Source organism: Phalaenopsis equestris, unplaced genomic scaffold (assembly GCF_001263595.1).
Source record: "Phalaenopsis equestris unplaced genomic scaffold, ASM126359v1 Scaffold000468, whole genome shotgun sequence".
NCBI lineage: Eukaryota > Viridiplantae > Streptophyta > Magnoliopsida > Asparagales > Orchidaceae > Phalaenopsis > Phalaenopsis equestris.
In genome coordinates, this window is record NW_018164909.1 from 478,057 (window position 1) to 493,738 (window position 15,682).

Here is a 15,682-nt window from a genome sequence, read left to right on the forward strand (position 1 = left end):
CAATATTTTCTCACACCCCGAATCAAGATTTTAAGCCTAAAAACTAATTAATACAACCTCATCCATTTGGTCATAAAAACTCTCAAATCCAACCCAATAAATGACAACAAAACACAAAGTGTGACCCCCACCAACATTTACTCATTCCCAAGTCCTGCTAAAAATAAAAAAATAAAAAAAAAATAAAAATAAATATTTTCTCACCTCCACTTCATTTTTCACTCCCAACATTTCCCCTCTACATCCTAAACATACACAGATACACAGATCCAATAGCAAGAAGCGAAAATGTTGGCTGGGGAGCTCAACCACCACCTACCCTCTCCCTCCTTTGTCCAACAAACCATTTTAATGTCTCCATCAATTAATTCATTTCCCCCATTTTTCCTCCCCCACATTTCCCTCCATTCCACATACTCTGCCCCACACCTCCCACTTAAAACCTTCCTCCCCTGCTCCGCCATGGCTTCCCCTCCCCCATTCCGGAAATGCCATCATGCTTCCTTTTGAAGTAAAAAGAGCCGCCGCCGGATCTGCGTCTGCGGAGGCCGCGTCCGCCATGGTCGGCCGGCTGCTCAACGAGCTGGTCAGCTTCGTCGTCTTCACCGCCCTCGACCTCCTCGATGCTCTGCTCTGCCTGGTTTTCAAGCTGGCCGATTACGCCTTCGAGTCCAAATGGAAACCTTGCTACTGCTCCTCCTCCGCCCGCGACATGATCGCCAGCACCGGAAACATCCTCATCTCCGAAAGCGGCAAGTCCAAAATATTCTTCCTTTCTTCCACCAAGCTCTATCTGGAGGAGATCTCCGATACCCTGTACGCGCGCCCGCCGCTCCTGTTCGATCTATCGCGTTCCACCATTACTGATCTTCGGAGCCTCGGTTTCTTTCGGAAGAGGGTGGGGGGAAGGAGCACCACTGCTCTGACCATCAACTCCGCCATTGTGGAGATGCTGCAGGGGAAGATCGGCGGGAAGGAGACGCAGCCGGTGCCGCGCTGGGCGCCTGCCGGAGGTGCTCCGGCTGGTGCTTCGGTTCTGCTTCTGCGCGTCTGCTGCTGCACGTACACGCGCAGTGTCCTCCAGGTTGGTAAAGTTTTATTAGAAAAAAATTAAAGTTTGAATTTTTGTAACTGTAACATGTTGTTGGGACTGTAGATGTTGGAGTCTATTTAAAGCAGCTTTAAGTAGAAAGAGTTGAGGTAGACCTAATGCCTCTTATTTTGTTTTTTCAATGCATTTTTAATATATGATATGTGATAAATAATGTGCTCAATATATATATATATATAGGTTTATTTTAATTGAACTTTGGGTTTATTAAGTAGGACTTAGGGTTAAATCATCCATAACATTGTTGGATTTAAAAAGCTTTTTTTTAAATGCAAATGCTTCTTTAAGAGAGCAAAGAGCTATTCGTATGGGTCATTTTAGCCTCAGAATTTATAGAAGTGTCAAATTAATTGATAATTTTTAAATTATGAAGACTATTTTAGCCCCTAATTTATAGAAAAAAATATTGCGTTGGGACAACAGACGCCATAAATCGAAAGGGAACATAAAAAAAAATCGGGTGTATCGCATCTGTTATCAGAACGCAGCTTGCATCCAGATTAGTAGACAATATTTTCTCCAAATTATAGAGACTTTTTTAACACAAATTTAAAGTGTCTAATCACCAATTTAACACTTTTACAAACTAAAATGCTAAGGGTCCGTTTGTGTCAGTTTGTGCCTTTCAAGATCAGCTGCTTATTCTGAAATGCAGCCAGTTGGCCGGCCGCGGGGGTCGACCCGCGACCTGCGTTTAGTGTAAAAACCCAAACACAGTTTCGGATAAGCTGGCGAAACGCGCGAAGCAAACGGTACAACGACGTTCTCAAAATACCGCCCGCACTTATAAGCTGGCCCAAACGTACCCTAAATCAAACATTCTTTTTCTTCAGTTTTAAACCCTTCCAATGTTTATTAAATCTTTAAGTGCTGATTCAAAATGAATGAAATTTATTGGAAATGCAGCCGGTCGGATTAATAAATTGCGTTGAATTGTGCAGATGGTGCGGCGGTGGAGGATGTGGTGTTCATCCATGGATTCATATCTTCGTCGGCGTTTTGGACGGAGACGGTGTTCCCCAACTTCTCGGAGAAGGCGAAATCGAGGTACAGGTTCTTCGCCATGGATCTGCTCGGATTTGGGAGGAGCCCTAAGCCGGCGGACTCGCTGTACACGCTCCGGGAACACGTGGAGATGATCGAGCGGTCAGTTTTGCAGCGGCATGGGGTGCGGGCCGTCCACATCGTCGCTCACTCCCTCGGATCCATTCTCGCCCTCGCTCTTGCCGTCAGGCACCCCGACGCCGTTAAGTCCCTCACGCTTCTCGCCCCGGTATAATACTATTACTACTAGCTATCACATTTATGCCGTGGCAAGTTCAGCCCCCATGCTTCCCATAAAATTGGAGAAAATATTCAGTTCAAATATTGTACGTTTGGATGACCAACTATTGAGCGATGAGTCATCATATATCTTATTAGCGTGGGATGTGGCGCCTGGTGGTTGGTTTTTCGGACGTGCAGACAGAATATTTTTTTCATAAAACTGCCCTCAAATCCAATTTTTTTTTTAGAGAAAATATTGTGTCTGGATGATGCAAGTGCAGACAAACAATTAGAGTTACTTGGAATCGTATTAACCTATCACATTTGCGGGCGACTTGATGACGTGTTGGTATTGTCTCTTATTTTAGAAGTGTTTGGCTGCTGGAATTATTTAGTACAGTAGGATTTAATGAATTTAGATTTATTAAATCATTAAATTCAAATTTATCTTGATTTGTTCCGATTTTATAAATCCGATGAATAAATTCTGTTAATAGAGTGTCATCAACCACCCCCATAGAAGAAAAAAAGAAAGAAAATCTAATTTTTCCCCATGTGTGGACAAATTATCCCGTACGGACACCGTATGCAAAAATGCATGCGGTGTCCAATCTTCATCGTCGATCACCGCAATCAAAATTTTTTTTTAAAAAAAAGTTGAAAGTCTGGGCCTACCGAAATACATCTTTACAGTGATTGACGGTGGTGTATGACATAATTTTTCCAATGTACGTGCGTGTGTGTCTATATATATATATATTTCGTAACTCTTCAAAGTTGTAGAATTACTTCATCATGAACACATGCATCTTGAACATACAAAAAAAGTCGGCGTGTTTTTGTTATTTAATTATTAAGTTTTGTATACATAAATATCAAAACTTTAATTCCTGAAAGTCCAATAATGTAATCGGATGGCTTAAAATTTTGAGTGTAATTTTAGGTATTACATAATGCAGGAAAGTAAGAACTGTAAAGAAATGTTGATCTGTTCCTTTTTCAGATCAAGTTTTGTCTAATGGAAGATTTATAATGCAGCCCTATTTTCCAGTTCCGAAGGGGGAGCAGGGAACGCAATACGTGCTGAGACGGGTGGCGCAGCGGCGGGGGGGGGCGGCCGCAGCAGCTGGAGGCGGCGCCTGTTGGTACGAGCACATCAGCCGCACGGTTAGCCTCCTCATGTGCAAGCACCACCGCTTTTGGGAGTTCATCTTCCGCTTCCTTACTCTCAACAGGTATCCACCTTCCTTCCCCTTTTTTATTTTCAAATTTCAAGAAATATTATGTCCGAAAGATCAAAAATTTTTCTGTGAAGACTCCTGACTTAGCTCAACGTGTGAAAAAGTGTATTTCTGAGTTATTTTCAGGTTATTTTCAATAATCTCAAAATAATCCAAAAATAACCCGCGGTCTTTATTTTTGGGTTGTTTCGGGAAATAACATAAAAATAACTCAGGAATAACTTGTATCGCACGTAGACGTAAGTCAAGTATCCGGACAGAAAATGCGCGCCCGAATGACGGCGTGGATCGCACTATGCCGTCGAACGTTCGACATGATACGATTCATACTGCCGTCATCCACACATTCTATTAACCAAACGCAATATTTTCTCCTCATTCACGCCCCCAACACATCTCATTGTAGTCTTACCTTGATTTTCAACAAGTTTTTCTTTTACGGCCATGCGGCCAGGCTTCACCGCTTGTCCATACAGTAAATCCAAACAGGTTTCTCTTCTTCAAATCTTGGTTTCATTGGAACACAAAACAAGTTTTTTATCTCACTAAGTGGGGTCGACTACATGAATCATTTTTCTCCATGAAGAAATATTATATCATGACTCATAACGTAATTTACGTTCTGAATCCAATAATTGGGTGTTAAACGCCAATGGGCCCACACAATACACCGGAGTCGGCCAGTGTTAAAAACAATAGAACTCACTTGACACGTGACGCCCCACCATTAGAGTCCGAATGCATTAGAAGTCTTGATGTAATATTTTCTCTTTTCTATCATATTTGCTTTTAATTCTAATAAATTTAAATAATTTTTTATAAAATATGCCTTTCTTAACACATCTAACAATCTATAATATCTACCCTCAACAAAATATATAATTAAAAAAAAAATAATAATAAATAAATAAGAAGGAGCTGAAGAAGAAAACTCTTCCTCCATCCTACAAGGAAGTTATGGCTGCCCCTACAATAATTTGTTGCAAGTCTGACATAATAAATTACAAGAAACAGGGATATTGCCAGCCGAGCTGCTGCAACATAAATGGTTCGTGAGGTAAATATGTAAATATGAAAGTTTTGAATCCTCTATGTACGTGGTGGAGCAGGATAAGGACGTTTCTGATGGAGGGGTTCTTCTGCCACACGCACAACGCCGCATGGCACACGCTGCACAACATCATCTGCGGGACGGCGGGGAAGATCGAGGGGTACTTGGATGAAGTGAGGGACAGGATGCCGTCGTGCGACGTAACCATACTCCACGGCTTGGACGACGACCTGCTGCCCGTCAGCTGCAGCGCCGCGGTTAAGTCGAGGATACCGCGTGCCGATCTCCGGGTGATCGACGGCAAGGATCACATCACCATCGTGGTCGGCCGGCAGAAGGCCTTCGCGCGGGAGCTAGAGCTGATCTGGGAGGCCGCGAATCTCAAAGCGAAGTGAAATTTTTCGAAAAGGCCCCCATCTTTTTTTCTTTTTATATTTTGATTTTGTTCCGCCGATTGAGAAGTCTATTCTTTGGTGTGGTGGATGCGGGCAGATAAATTAGATCGCCGGAAAAAAAAGGTTTACATGGTAGTAAATTATTTGTACTGTTGGTCCACCTGCTCTCCATCTTCTGGGCTTTTCTTTTTGTTTATTTGACTGGACTTTGCATTTATGTCTCGTTTGGTGAAAATTGGGTTCGAAGTAGGGGTGTAAATGAGCCGAACACGAGCTGACGAACAAAAAGATTATGTTCGGCTCGTTTATATTTTGAGCTCAAAAAGTGTATTCGTGTTCAGCTTGTTTGTTTTGCGAGCCGAGCACGAGCTGTTCACGAACGAAGAGTCATTTTGACAACCCTAATAGCGTAACCATAATATCCTAAGGATTGGGGCAAGATTTAAAACATTATTTGAAGCTAATCTAATAATTTTTAGTCTATTTTTCTTAATTGATAATTTTAATTGATCATAAATCTTTATAGCCTTGTAGTTAATTAAACTTTTTCAAAATTCTACCCATCAAATATATATATATATAGAAATGATTATCTTATGAGCAATTTTTTCATATCAAACTAAAGAGACTCGGAGTAATCTCATTTTCAATTTGTCGTGATGATTATTTTGTGTTGCATTCTTGAAGATTCGAAATTGATGATGTAATGTCTCAGTGTTTTAGGAAAATACGGCACACACACAGATGAGTGAAAAAGTTGCGGGAGAAGACAGCACGATTTTTACATGAAAATCTCGAAGAGAGAAATAGCTAGCCGAGATAAAAAGAACTTTCACTGTAATTGTGTAATTAGGAAGATGCACGCCTGTGCTTGTCCCATAATTGGGAAGGAAGACATTCATAGTGATGGGAGCGGTCGCAGGGGCGGGAGGATTTAATTTGGGGTTGGGGTTGATGGATTTGCATTTCATGTCAGAAAATAATTAAAATGTTCTATAAATGAAAGTACGGCTGATACACCGAAGACACTAAAGAGTGGGGCCCACTCCCTCAAGTATTTAGGACTGTGGGTCCCACAACTCGGTGCTCTCGTGGGGATCTGATTACTGTTTTCTGATAAAATATTATTTAGTATTTTTTTGGGAAAGATTATTCCATAGAGACGACAGTGCCGTTGATAGCTTTTATCAATATTTTCTTTTAAAAAAAAATAAGCCCATCAAAATATAACTTAGGTTTGATCAACGGTGGAGATCGGAAGGTGCATGTGCATGCACAGTCCGTATGGAATATTTTTTCCGTGTTCGGCTCGAGCTCAAAAAGAATGTTCGTGTTCGGTTTGTTTACTTAGCGAGTCAAATACGAGTCATTCACGAACAAAGAGTCGTTTTGATAACCCTAATCACATAGCCATAAAATGTTAAGGATTATGGCTAAGCTTTAAAAATATTGTTTATATTAAAATATTATTTGAATTTAATTTAATAATTATTTTATTTTATTTTCTTAATTAATAATTTTAATTGATTATAAATCTTTGTAGCCTTGTAATCAAATAAAATTTTAAAAAAAATTACTCATTTATATATATATATATATATATGTATAATTGATGAGTAGTATTTTCAACCAAAACGAGCCAAACACTAATGAACAAATTCTCGTCCGTGTTCGGCTTGTTAACTTAACAAACGAGCCGAACACGAGCTATTCACGAACAACGAGCCGTTTTGACAGCCCTATTTCAGATAGTATTTACCTTTTTTTATTTTTAATAAAATAAAATATAAATCTTTAGCATCTTGTGCATAGTAGAAATTAATCGGAACCACTACTATTGCTTCTTCAACACTATCATCACCTAATGAGCATGCCTTAGAGAATATGTAAATAACCCTACAATCCTGTAAGTGATGGAAATGCATGAAAATGAGTAGAAAGCTGACCAAAAAAAGATTGATAGCTAATAGGATTAATACAATTAGTCAATAGAGCTTTTAAAAATGTCGATCAACATTTTGTATGGCTAGAGCATACCTTAATCACTCCTTCCTTTATCACAATTCTTAAAATCTCTTTAGAGTTCATTTATAAAAGCATTATGCACTTCTACTTTGGAGGAATCTATTGTAATGTCTTTCATTGTTTTGTTTTGTTGTGGCTTGCTCAACAAAGCTTCGTTCTTTGTAATCTACTCAAAGGCTTGACAAATCATCTATGTCGATCGCATGATAGACTAAGTTATTTGATTAAAGCACTTTAAAGAGTTCTCAGTGTCTATCTCTCTCTCTCTCTCTCTCTCTCTGTCTTCTTATCAAGTTATTTATTGGGATTACTTGTTTTCCTCTCTCTCTATCTCTCTCTCCCATTCCCTCTGAACATTTAATGTGTATTCTCTATTTTTATCTAAGTTGAAAGAGTTTTTATCATCAACACCCTATCTAAATGAAAGGGAAAAGGGAAATGATAGATTTAGTGGGTTACTAAAGATGATAATATAGTATCTCTTTTGAAAAGATTGAGGATTGGGCAACAAGGAGATGTCGTAATAAGACAAATATGCGAGCATTATGAAACACTTCGATGACAAAAGTGACAATGAACACTTTGAAATTATGTACAATAATTTTAGATGCTTCCTTTTTTTAGACATTCTAGAATGTGTAGAATAAGAAGTTATTTTAAAATTTCATAGTCATAATTCTTTTTTCTTAAGTTTTATTAAATATCTATGAGTAATAGATGATTAAGAACACTCCTCCTTTTACTAGGAAAATCATTAGATTATTTACCTCTGAGCCAACTCTAGATACTAGCTTGAGCCAAGGCCAACTCAGATAACTAGTGGATTGGTTTGGTGGTAGAAACCCAATAAACTATTCCAAACCATGAAAACGCAGAGAAATCAAAATCCCCACAGAAACATAAATAAATGCAAAGAGGGATGGAAATCCCATAGAAAACTCTGAAGTAATTAGGGTAGGGAGATCAAAATTCCTAAATAGTACTGATAGAAGCGAGGGCAAAAACATACATGTGAAACTCCTTGACCTCCACTACGCAATAAAAAAAAAAGAATAGCAAATAACAAACACATAAAAATCTTGGTAGACAAATCCATCAAAAGTACCTCCTGCACAGAGAGATCGAAGAGCAAAGGGGAAACATAGATGAACGAAGATTGAATGTAGCTCTCTCTAGATCACTCGCCTTCGCACACAGGAGCTGCACGAGAGATTAATAGTTAATAATCAACAGAAATGGAGAGCTGACTAACAAAGTTTTATAGAACGATTGCTGATTTTAAGATAGTTACAAGAGGGAGAGTTTGGCATGAATGTAAGAGACAGCACATGAAACAGAGTATTCAAATTTTAACAATTCAAGCACAGAAGCAATACTAACTAACATTGAAGAGATTTTATTAACACCAAAAAGAATAAATTACATCGACTTTAATGTTAAGTGTCACTAACATAGCCACACATATGAACCCCATTCAACAGTCAAACCACGTGTAAGACATTCATTTGATCTTACCTCGGCTCACACTTCAAAACCTGAACGGATTGGGAAGTCCAAGCCATGTAGTGCAGGTACATCATGTAAATCATTCTTTGAAAACATTGGGAAAAACCAAAACAACTTGTTGGAACCAAAAACCTGAAACAAGAGCCGGGCAAAACAGTCAGGAAAATGAATATATTATAGTTTCCAAGTCAAATAATGTACCTGCTCAAAATTCTTCCTCTTCCCCAGATCATATTTCCACTCAACCACATTCTTCTTTTCATAAACCTGAACGGAAAAAATACATATTAAAAAATGGATTATTTTCTATTGAATCTTACATTGTCACATTTTGCATGGTTGATGTAACGAAAATGCTCAACCTGTTTAGCAAAAATAATGTCAAAAAAAAATAATTCTGTTAATTATCTTGAAAAACATCATAATCAGCGCAGGGATCTAACAAGTTGGTACCTCTATAGTGGTGGTATTGCTCAATACCAGCGATGTGTGCATGATCACAAAACAGAGTAAACTCAGTGCGAAGGCCACATTAAGCACTGCATAAAAAATTAAAAGCCCATGAGAGACCTGCCAGTGCAGAAATTTGAACGATTGTTTCAACCACGCTTACCAAAAGAAAGGAATGTGACCGCAAGATTTCCAGGGGAGCCAGAATGATTACGGGCTTCTCCAAAGAATTTTATAAAATGTGGAAGTAGTGCAAGAGAATCCAAGACAGTCTCAAGGAATGTATAAAACTGAAAAAATGATAATTAACTCTCTGAAAGTTTCACACAACTGGATGGTGACAAGCAACAAAAGCCAACCACACCAGTTTTGTAATATTCAACCATAATATTATGTATATAGCATGCGTCACTTGCAAAGAAAACAGGCATCCAATTGAAAAACACTTGAGACTGGTAAAAAAAACACCTTACCTAAGCAATATTTACATGTTAATGTCTCAAAACTTCACCAAATATGCTCTTTTGTGATAAATGTTTTAGTCTTTTGCAAGCAATATTTACATGTTAATGTCTCAAAACTTCACCAAATATGCTCTTTTGTGATAAATGTTTTAGGCTTTTGCTGAGATAAACAAGTTTTGATTGCCAGTCTTTCGTTGACAAAAATAAGTTTTGTTTAACATCTACTGAAAATTAGAGACTAAGTTTGAGAACAGCGGCTACTTTAGGGATTCAAAAACAAGATTGGCCTGGCACTTAACATGAAAAAAAGAAAATGGTTTCTTCCCGGATAGATATAATATTATATTAACATTAAATTTATATATTAATAGCCTTTTGTCTAGACCCTAGGGAAAGGTTTGCAAGGAAAGAAATTTGAAGCCTGAATCCAATCTGATTGGTCTGAAAAATTGCACTAACATTTGCAAGCTTGAGCTAGTTTGGCTATTTGTCTCCGATCCTCTACTAATGACAAGTTTCTTCATATTAACATGACTAGCATAAGGGTGCATACCATCCACGAAAACTAAGGGGCCATTGGGATCACTTTTATTTTTTTATTTTTTATTTTTTGTTTTTATTTTGTTTTGTTTATGTTTCGATTTGAAACAAAACATGATTGGCTATTTTATTAAAGTATAGTTATTTTTAAAACACTCAAAAATAAAATTGATCCCAAATAAGCCCCATGTTTTTTCAATATGCATGTTCCACAATAAAATATAGCTTTCAGAAGTCATGTAATGTTCTCATTTTGCTCATGTTTCATAACCATTCCTAATAGAGAAAATGCAAATTGAAAAAAATCTGTATACTTCCAAGTAGCATGCAAAATGCAAATTTAATTGATATATCTAACTCAGCTGGCCAGATTGAAGAAAGCGCCCCCTTTTTTTTGGTGAAAATGAGTTGGGCCATGATTTCATTCTATTCAATAAATTGAGGGAGACTTTGCAAGAAATTTATCTTATGTCCACTGAGTATGCTGAGGTTCAAAATGCCATTCATGAAAACATACACAGCCATATGGCGGCATTAACCAATCTTTCTAAGTTCGTACAGAATTACAATCACCAAAAAATGAAGAATTCTGAAGTACCAGAAATAAAAGAAAGAATTTATAGTTGCGCGCACCAACACAGTTGACAACCCATACGCAATGATGATCCATCTTAAGCACACATTTCTGACCTACAAAGATACAAATATAAAATCAAATTCCAAACAAGAGCCACTGCCCTAAAAAAAGGGGGTTAGGTGGTGAAGAAAAAAACAAGCAAGCAACGCAGACTTCTAAAACAAGAAGTGCTCAATATTCTAAAAGTCAAAACAGCTTGAAATGCCACCATAATACCATCCATGAAGCTGCCTGCTGCTGAGTATTGATACTTCTAACTTTATTTTGGCAAATCTGAAGGCTAACAGAGAAATAATAGATGCATAATTCGTCATCAAAATAAACAAGATCCTTCTTTGAAAATGTTCCGAACACCCAAAAATTTTTTGAGAAAATTATGTTCTTTTCTTTTATTAGGGCTCAGTTTTTGCTTCAGTTTTTCTGCCGTTGGTGTTTTTCTCCCTTGCTAGGACTGTATCCAAGGATAGGTGGTGCTCAGGTTGTATTCTGCTCTACGGTGGTGACTATCTCATATTCCTCCCTCCTTCGTGCCCCCTGATTGCTGCCACACCCTCCAACAGCCCGTCTACCTGCTGCCGCCCTTCCAAACCACTGTAGATTGCCGCCCTTCCAGACCCCTGTAGATTGCCGCCCAATCCCAGGCCTTCCCTACTTGCTGCCATTCAGCTGCCAGCCACCCCGCATCCCTCGTTGCCACCTTCCTACCACTTTTTAAGTTCAACCCTAGTTGGGAGTTTGTGTGTGCATCTCTGTTGGACTTTATTTCTGTTGTTTGTTTGTTCTGCTCATTTGAATTTCAACAAAAATATTATTGTTCCGTTATAGTTTGGGTTAACTCCAGTATCACATATCATAAGCTTTTTCAAAATTAATAAAAATCATATGTAGATCCTCCATACTCTCTATACTTCTCTATCAAACTTCTTAATAAATATATAGCTTTCAAAGTAGACTTGCTCGGAATGAATCCAAACTGATTTTGAGAAATTTTTGTATCACGTTGTAACCTATATTCAATTACTCTCTCATAACTTTAATGTATACTCTATAATCTAGCCCAAAAACAATGAGGACCAAAAATAAAACAAGTATTCTTTTTGGATCCAGAATCAATAACACCAAAATCAACTTAATTCGGTAATTAGTTTTATTTACTACACCAGACCAAACTACCCATCAACTGTCATTTGCCAGTATGATCAATTAATATCAGAAAAAACAACTGAACGGTATGTCACTCCATCTTAACACAATTTTACTTAGTTTAACTGACCTAATTTTCCAAACACAAAAGTCAAATGCTCCAACAACAAACCGTTACCTCTCAACCATCTTTGTCTCTTCTTTACCCTTTCTAGCAAATGAAAAAATGCTTATCAAAAAGGTCAGCGCGCGAGCTCATCCTTTTAAGACATCCTCCAGATGGGATGTAAATGGAAAGGGGATAAATGAACAAGCATAAAGACCACTGAAACGAAAAGATAATGAAGAAAAAGGTGGGAGCTGGTTAAGAAAATTAGACCAAAACCAACAGATCATGAAAGCCTGAGAAATAGCATCAAAAACCAATAAACGCTGGCTCAACTACACAGCCTCAGATTTTGAATAACTAAGTTCGATAGGTTTGCTTCGAATTGGCAAGAATCAAAACAATTGAACTTCCATAGCGAGGCTAACACCCTTACAACAATGTATTTTCAAAGAGGAGACATCCATTACTTGATTGGAAAATACTATATAAACTAATATTTCTTTTTTAATATTAGACTTGTACATTTTCAATGCAGAGTTATTTGGTCCACTACTCATCTAAGCTTCTTTCTGCTAATAAGCATCTAATTTTTACGACTAAAACCTTATGTAAAGATCAACCTAGTTGCTACATCTTCTTTTAAAGTGAACATGTATTTAAAATTTGAAAAACCACTACAACCAACCTAATGACATTTAGGTGTAATAAGAACTTCTAATCAAGCTATCACTATTTGCAACGAAACATTCATTTGTTTCATGGTGGTTTAAGAAATGAAAAAATAATGAAGAAACGGAAGAGTAAAAAAGAGTTCTTTTACTCGGAAAACAAATACTTGAGAAAGAATGATGACTTCAAAGTAATTACACCTATCAAATAAACCTTTAACTTTAAAAAGAGTTCTTTTACTCAGAAAACAAATACTTGAGAAAAAATGATGACTTCAAAATAATTACACCTATCAAATAAACCTTTAACTTACAAACAGAACAATGATGGCAGCGTGGAGGCTTGTTGTTTTGACAATGACTACAGTAACGTATGTTTGACCTTCTGCCAGATCCCTCTGTAGATGAAAATTCTGACTCCCTGGCAGCACTGGCAGTGTGATCTGCCAAGGTGACAGAATCATCCAATGCTAAGTAGTTTCCTTTTGGATGAGGTTCCCAACCAACAGGCACTGCACCAGGATCATGGAAAACTACCATGAAATAACTCCATAATAGCAAAACAAGCTGCAACATAAACAGATAAACAAAACAAGTCATTGCAAACAAATGGTCAACTTGAAATGCCTGACATTTTCTGCTCATATTAAACAGAAACAAGACACAGCAGAAGCCCACAGACAACTAGTAAGATCAAAACCAAGCAAAGCTAAAAAAAATTGCTCAACATAATTTTCAGATAGCAACACGATCAAGGTTTGTTAACCATTAACAAAGAAATATACATTCATCATTAATTGAAGTTAAGTTATGATCCTTCAAGTTTACCAAAGTTAAAATGGCATCTGTTGTGGATTTTTACTGTTTTTAACCAGACAACACTGGCATTTAGCATGAAAAACAAGTGCACATAGAGGCACGGTGCAACACGAACACAATAAACTGAAAATAAACAACAACAAAGCCTTAATCCCACTATGTGGGGTGGGCAACATGAATCCTTTTTCTCCATTGCGTCCTATTTAGTGTCATATTTTCATTTCGTTCTAATAAATTAAGATCATTTTTTATATAATAAGACCAAGACTTCGTAGGTCTACCTCTGCCTTTCTTAACATAAGTCGAATCCAAAACATCTACTCAATTAGATCATCAGATGGTCGACGCTTAATGTGACCAAACCATCTAAGACGACTTTCTCTAATTTTGTCCGTCACAGGAGATGCACCAACCTATCACGAATATATTCATTTCGCATTTTGTCTCTAAGTGTAAAGCAACTCATCCACCTAATCATTCTCATCTCGGCAACACTTGAATTTAATATTATGCTTCTCTTTTAAAGGTCAACATTCAGTGGCATAGAGCATTGCAGGTCTCACCACCATCTTATAAAATTTTTCTTTCAGTCTAAGCGGTACTTTTCTATCACACAGAAGGCCCGAAGCATTCCTCCACTTCAACCAACCAACTTGAATTCTACTATTAACATCCCCATCTATATCACCATCTCTTTGAACTACAGACCTGAGATATCTAAATCGTTCACACCTTTTAATAATTTGATTACCCAAAGTTACACTTCTATCACTAGAGCTACTACTACTAAAATTACATTCCATGTATTCAGTTTTAGTTCAACTCAAATGAAGGCCTTTAGACTCCAATGTAGACCTCCATAATTCAAGTTTTTCCTGGCCTTTTTCTCTCATCTTATCCACGAGAAGGATATTATCAGCAAAAAACATACACCAAGGTACATCCTCATGTAAATGTCAAGTAAGACCATCCATAACTAAAGAAAAAAGATGCAGGCTTAAAGTCGATCCCTGATGTAATCCAACAAAAATAGGAAAATATTTGGTCAATCCTCCTTCGGTTCCGACACAAGTAATAGCTCTAGTATACATATCTTTAATGAATTGAATATAAGTTGTATCAACACCTTTCTTCTCAAAAACTCTCCAAAGGAAATCTCTTGGAACCTTATCGCAAGCTTTTTCTAAATCAATAAAAATCAAATGTAGATTCTCTTTATTATCTCTGAACTTCTCCATCAAACCTCTCAACAAATGTATAGCTTCCATAGTAGACATGCTCAGCATAAATCCAAATTGATTATGAGAAATCTTTGTAATACGTCTTAACCTATGTTCAATTACCCTCTCCCATAATTTTAAAGTAGATCAACTTAATTCCTCTATAATTTGCACACTCTTGTGCATCCCCTTTATTCTTAAAAAGGGGGACCAAAATACTCTTCTTCCACTCCTCATGCATCATTTTAGTTTTTAAAATAATATTAAAGAGTTTAGTGAGCCAAGAAACTCCTAAATCTCCTAAATATTTCCATACTTCAATTGGGATCTCATCAGGTCTTATAAACTTTCCACCCTTGGTTTTCTTTAAAGCCTTCTCAGCTTCTTTTACTAATGCAACAATAAAAATGAAACGTTTTATTATTATTAATAATATTAAGATCACTAAGGTCAATCGTATTTTCAGATACTTCATTAAAAAGTTTATTAAAATAACTCACCCGTCTATATTGAATATCTTTTTCTAAGAAAATCACTTTTTGATTTTCATCTTTAATACAATTTAGTTGAGTTAAATCTTTTCTTTTCTTTTCTCTTTGTTTGACTAGTTTATATATATATTTTTCACCCTCTTTAGCATCTAATCTATTATAAAGAGCATCTAATCTATTATAAAGATCATTAAAAACATAATTTTTAGCGTCACATATTGTTCTTTAGACTCCCTGCGCCCAGTTCTCTAACCTTTTACATTTAAATTAATTTTTATAACATAAGTTCTTATATTTTATCTTTTATTGCATACTATTATTCCACCACCAACTATTTTTATTTAAAAAAATTTTTCTTTTGATTCTCCAAGTACATTTTTTGTTACTTATTTAATAGTATTTGTTAATTTATCCTACATAACATATACTTTATCATGAACATCCCAAATTTTGAAATCTTGAATTTTACTCATAAAAATAATTTTATTTGTCTTTTAAGCTCCCCATCTAATTCTACGATGATGAGTCCTAGTATTATTTATTTTA

The 15,682-nt window shown here is 36.8% G+C and overlaps 2 protein-coding genes across 4 annotated transcripts; one reads left to right on the plus strand and one right to left on the minus strand.

The window, feature by feature from the left end:
• Positions 1-210: 210 nt before the first annotated feature.
• Positions 211-5,256, plus strand: LOC110027907 (probable lysophospholipase BODYGUARD 3). The gene is given in 5 exon segments (XM_020729532.1): positions 211-1,009; positions 1,012-1,084; positions 2,053-2,384; positions 3,416-3,612; positions 4,728-5,256. Coding segments are annotated over 5 exon segments (1,452 nt in total). The 5' UTR covers positions 211-496; the 3' UTR covers positions 5,065-5,256.
• A 2,738-nt stretch (positions 5,257-7,994) lies between these two features.
• LOC110027937 (probable protein S-acyltransferase 12) lies at positions 7,995-13,173 on the minus strand. 3 transcript variants are annotated; one of them, XM_020729591.1, is made up of 7 exons: positions 12,921-13,158; positions 10,683-10,739; positions 9,209-9,335; positions 9,049-9,134; positions 8,797-8,862; positions 8,605-8,727; positions 7,996-8,289 (listed from the first exon to the last, which is right to left on the minus strand). In XM_020729591.1, exons 1-6 carry the CDS (start codon positions 13,068-13,070, stop codon positions 8,611-8,613), a joined length of 603 nt encoding a protein of 200 aa, XP_020585250.1. In that variant the 5' UTR covers positions 13,071-13,158; the 3' UTR covers positions 7,996-8,289; positions 8,605-8,610. The 3 variants fall into 3 exon arrangements, with proteins under 3 accessions (XP_020585251.1, XP_020585250.1, XP_020585249.1); XM_020729592.1 differs by lacking the exon at positions 9,209-9,335 and having other exon boundaries at positions 7,995-8,289; positions 12,921-13,173; XM_020729590.1 differs by lacking the exon at positions 7,996-8,289 and having other exon boundaries at positions 8,396-8,727; positions 10,648-10,739; positions 12,921-13,173.
• Positions 13,174-15,682: the final 2,509 nt, after the last annotated feature.

Excerpts from the sequence above, each read along its gene's own strand:
- LOC110027937 (XM_020729590.1), bottom strand. The coding sequence starts at position 13,146 with ATGGTAGTTTTCCATGATCCTGGTGCAGTGCCTGTTGGTTGGGAACCT. Across the intron at positions 10,740-12,920 it reads CTGCCATCATTGTTCTGTTT|GTCAGAAATGTGTGCTTAAG; the intron begins GTAAGTTAAAGG and ends GTATCTTTGTAG. Across the intron at positions 9,336-10,647 it reads AATTCTTTCTTTTATTTCTG|TTTTATACATTCCTTGAGAC; the intron begins GTACTTCAGAAT and ends TCATTTTTTCAG.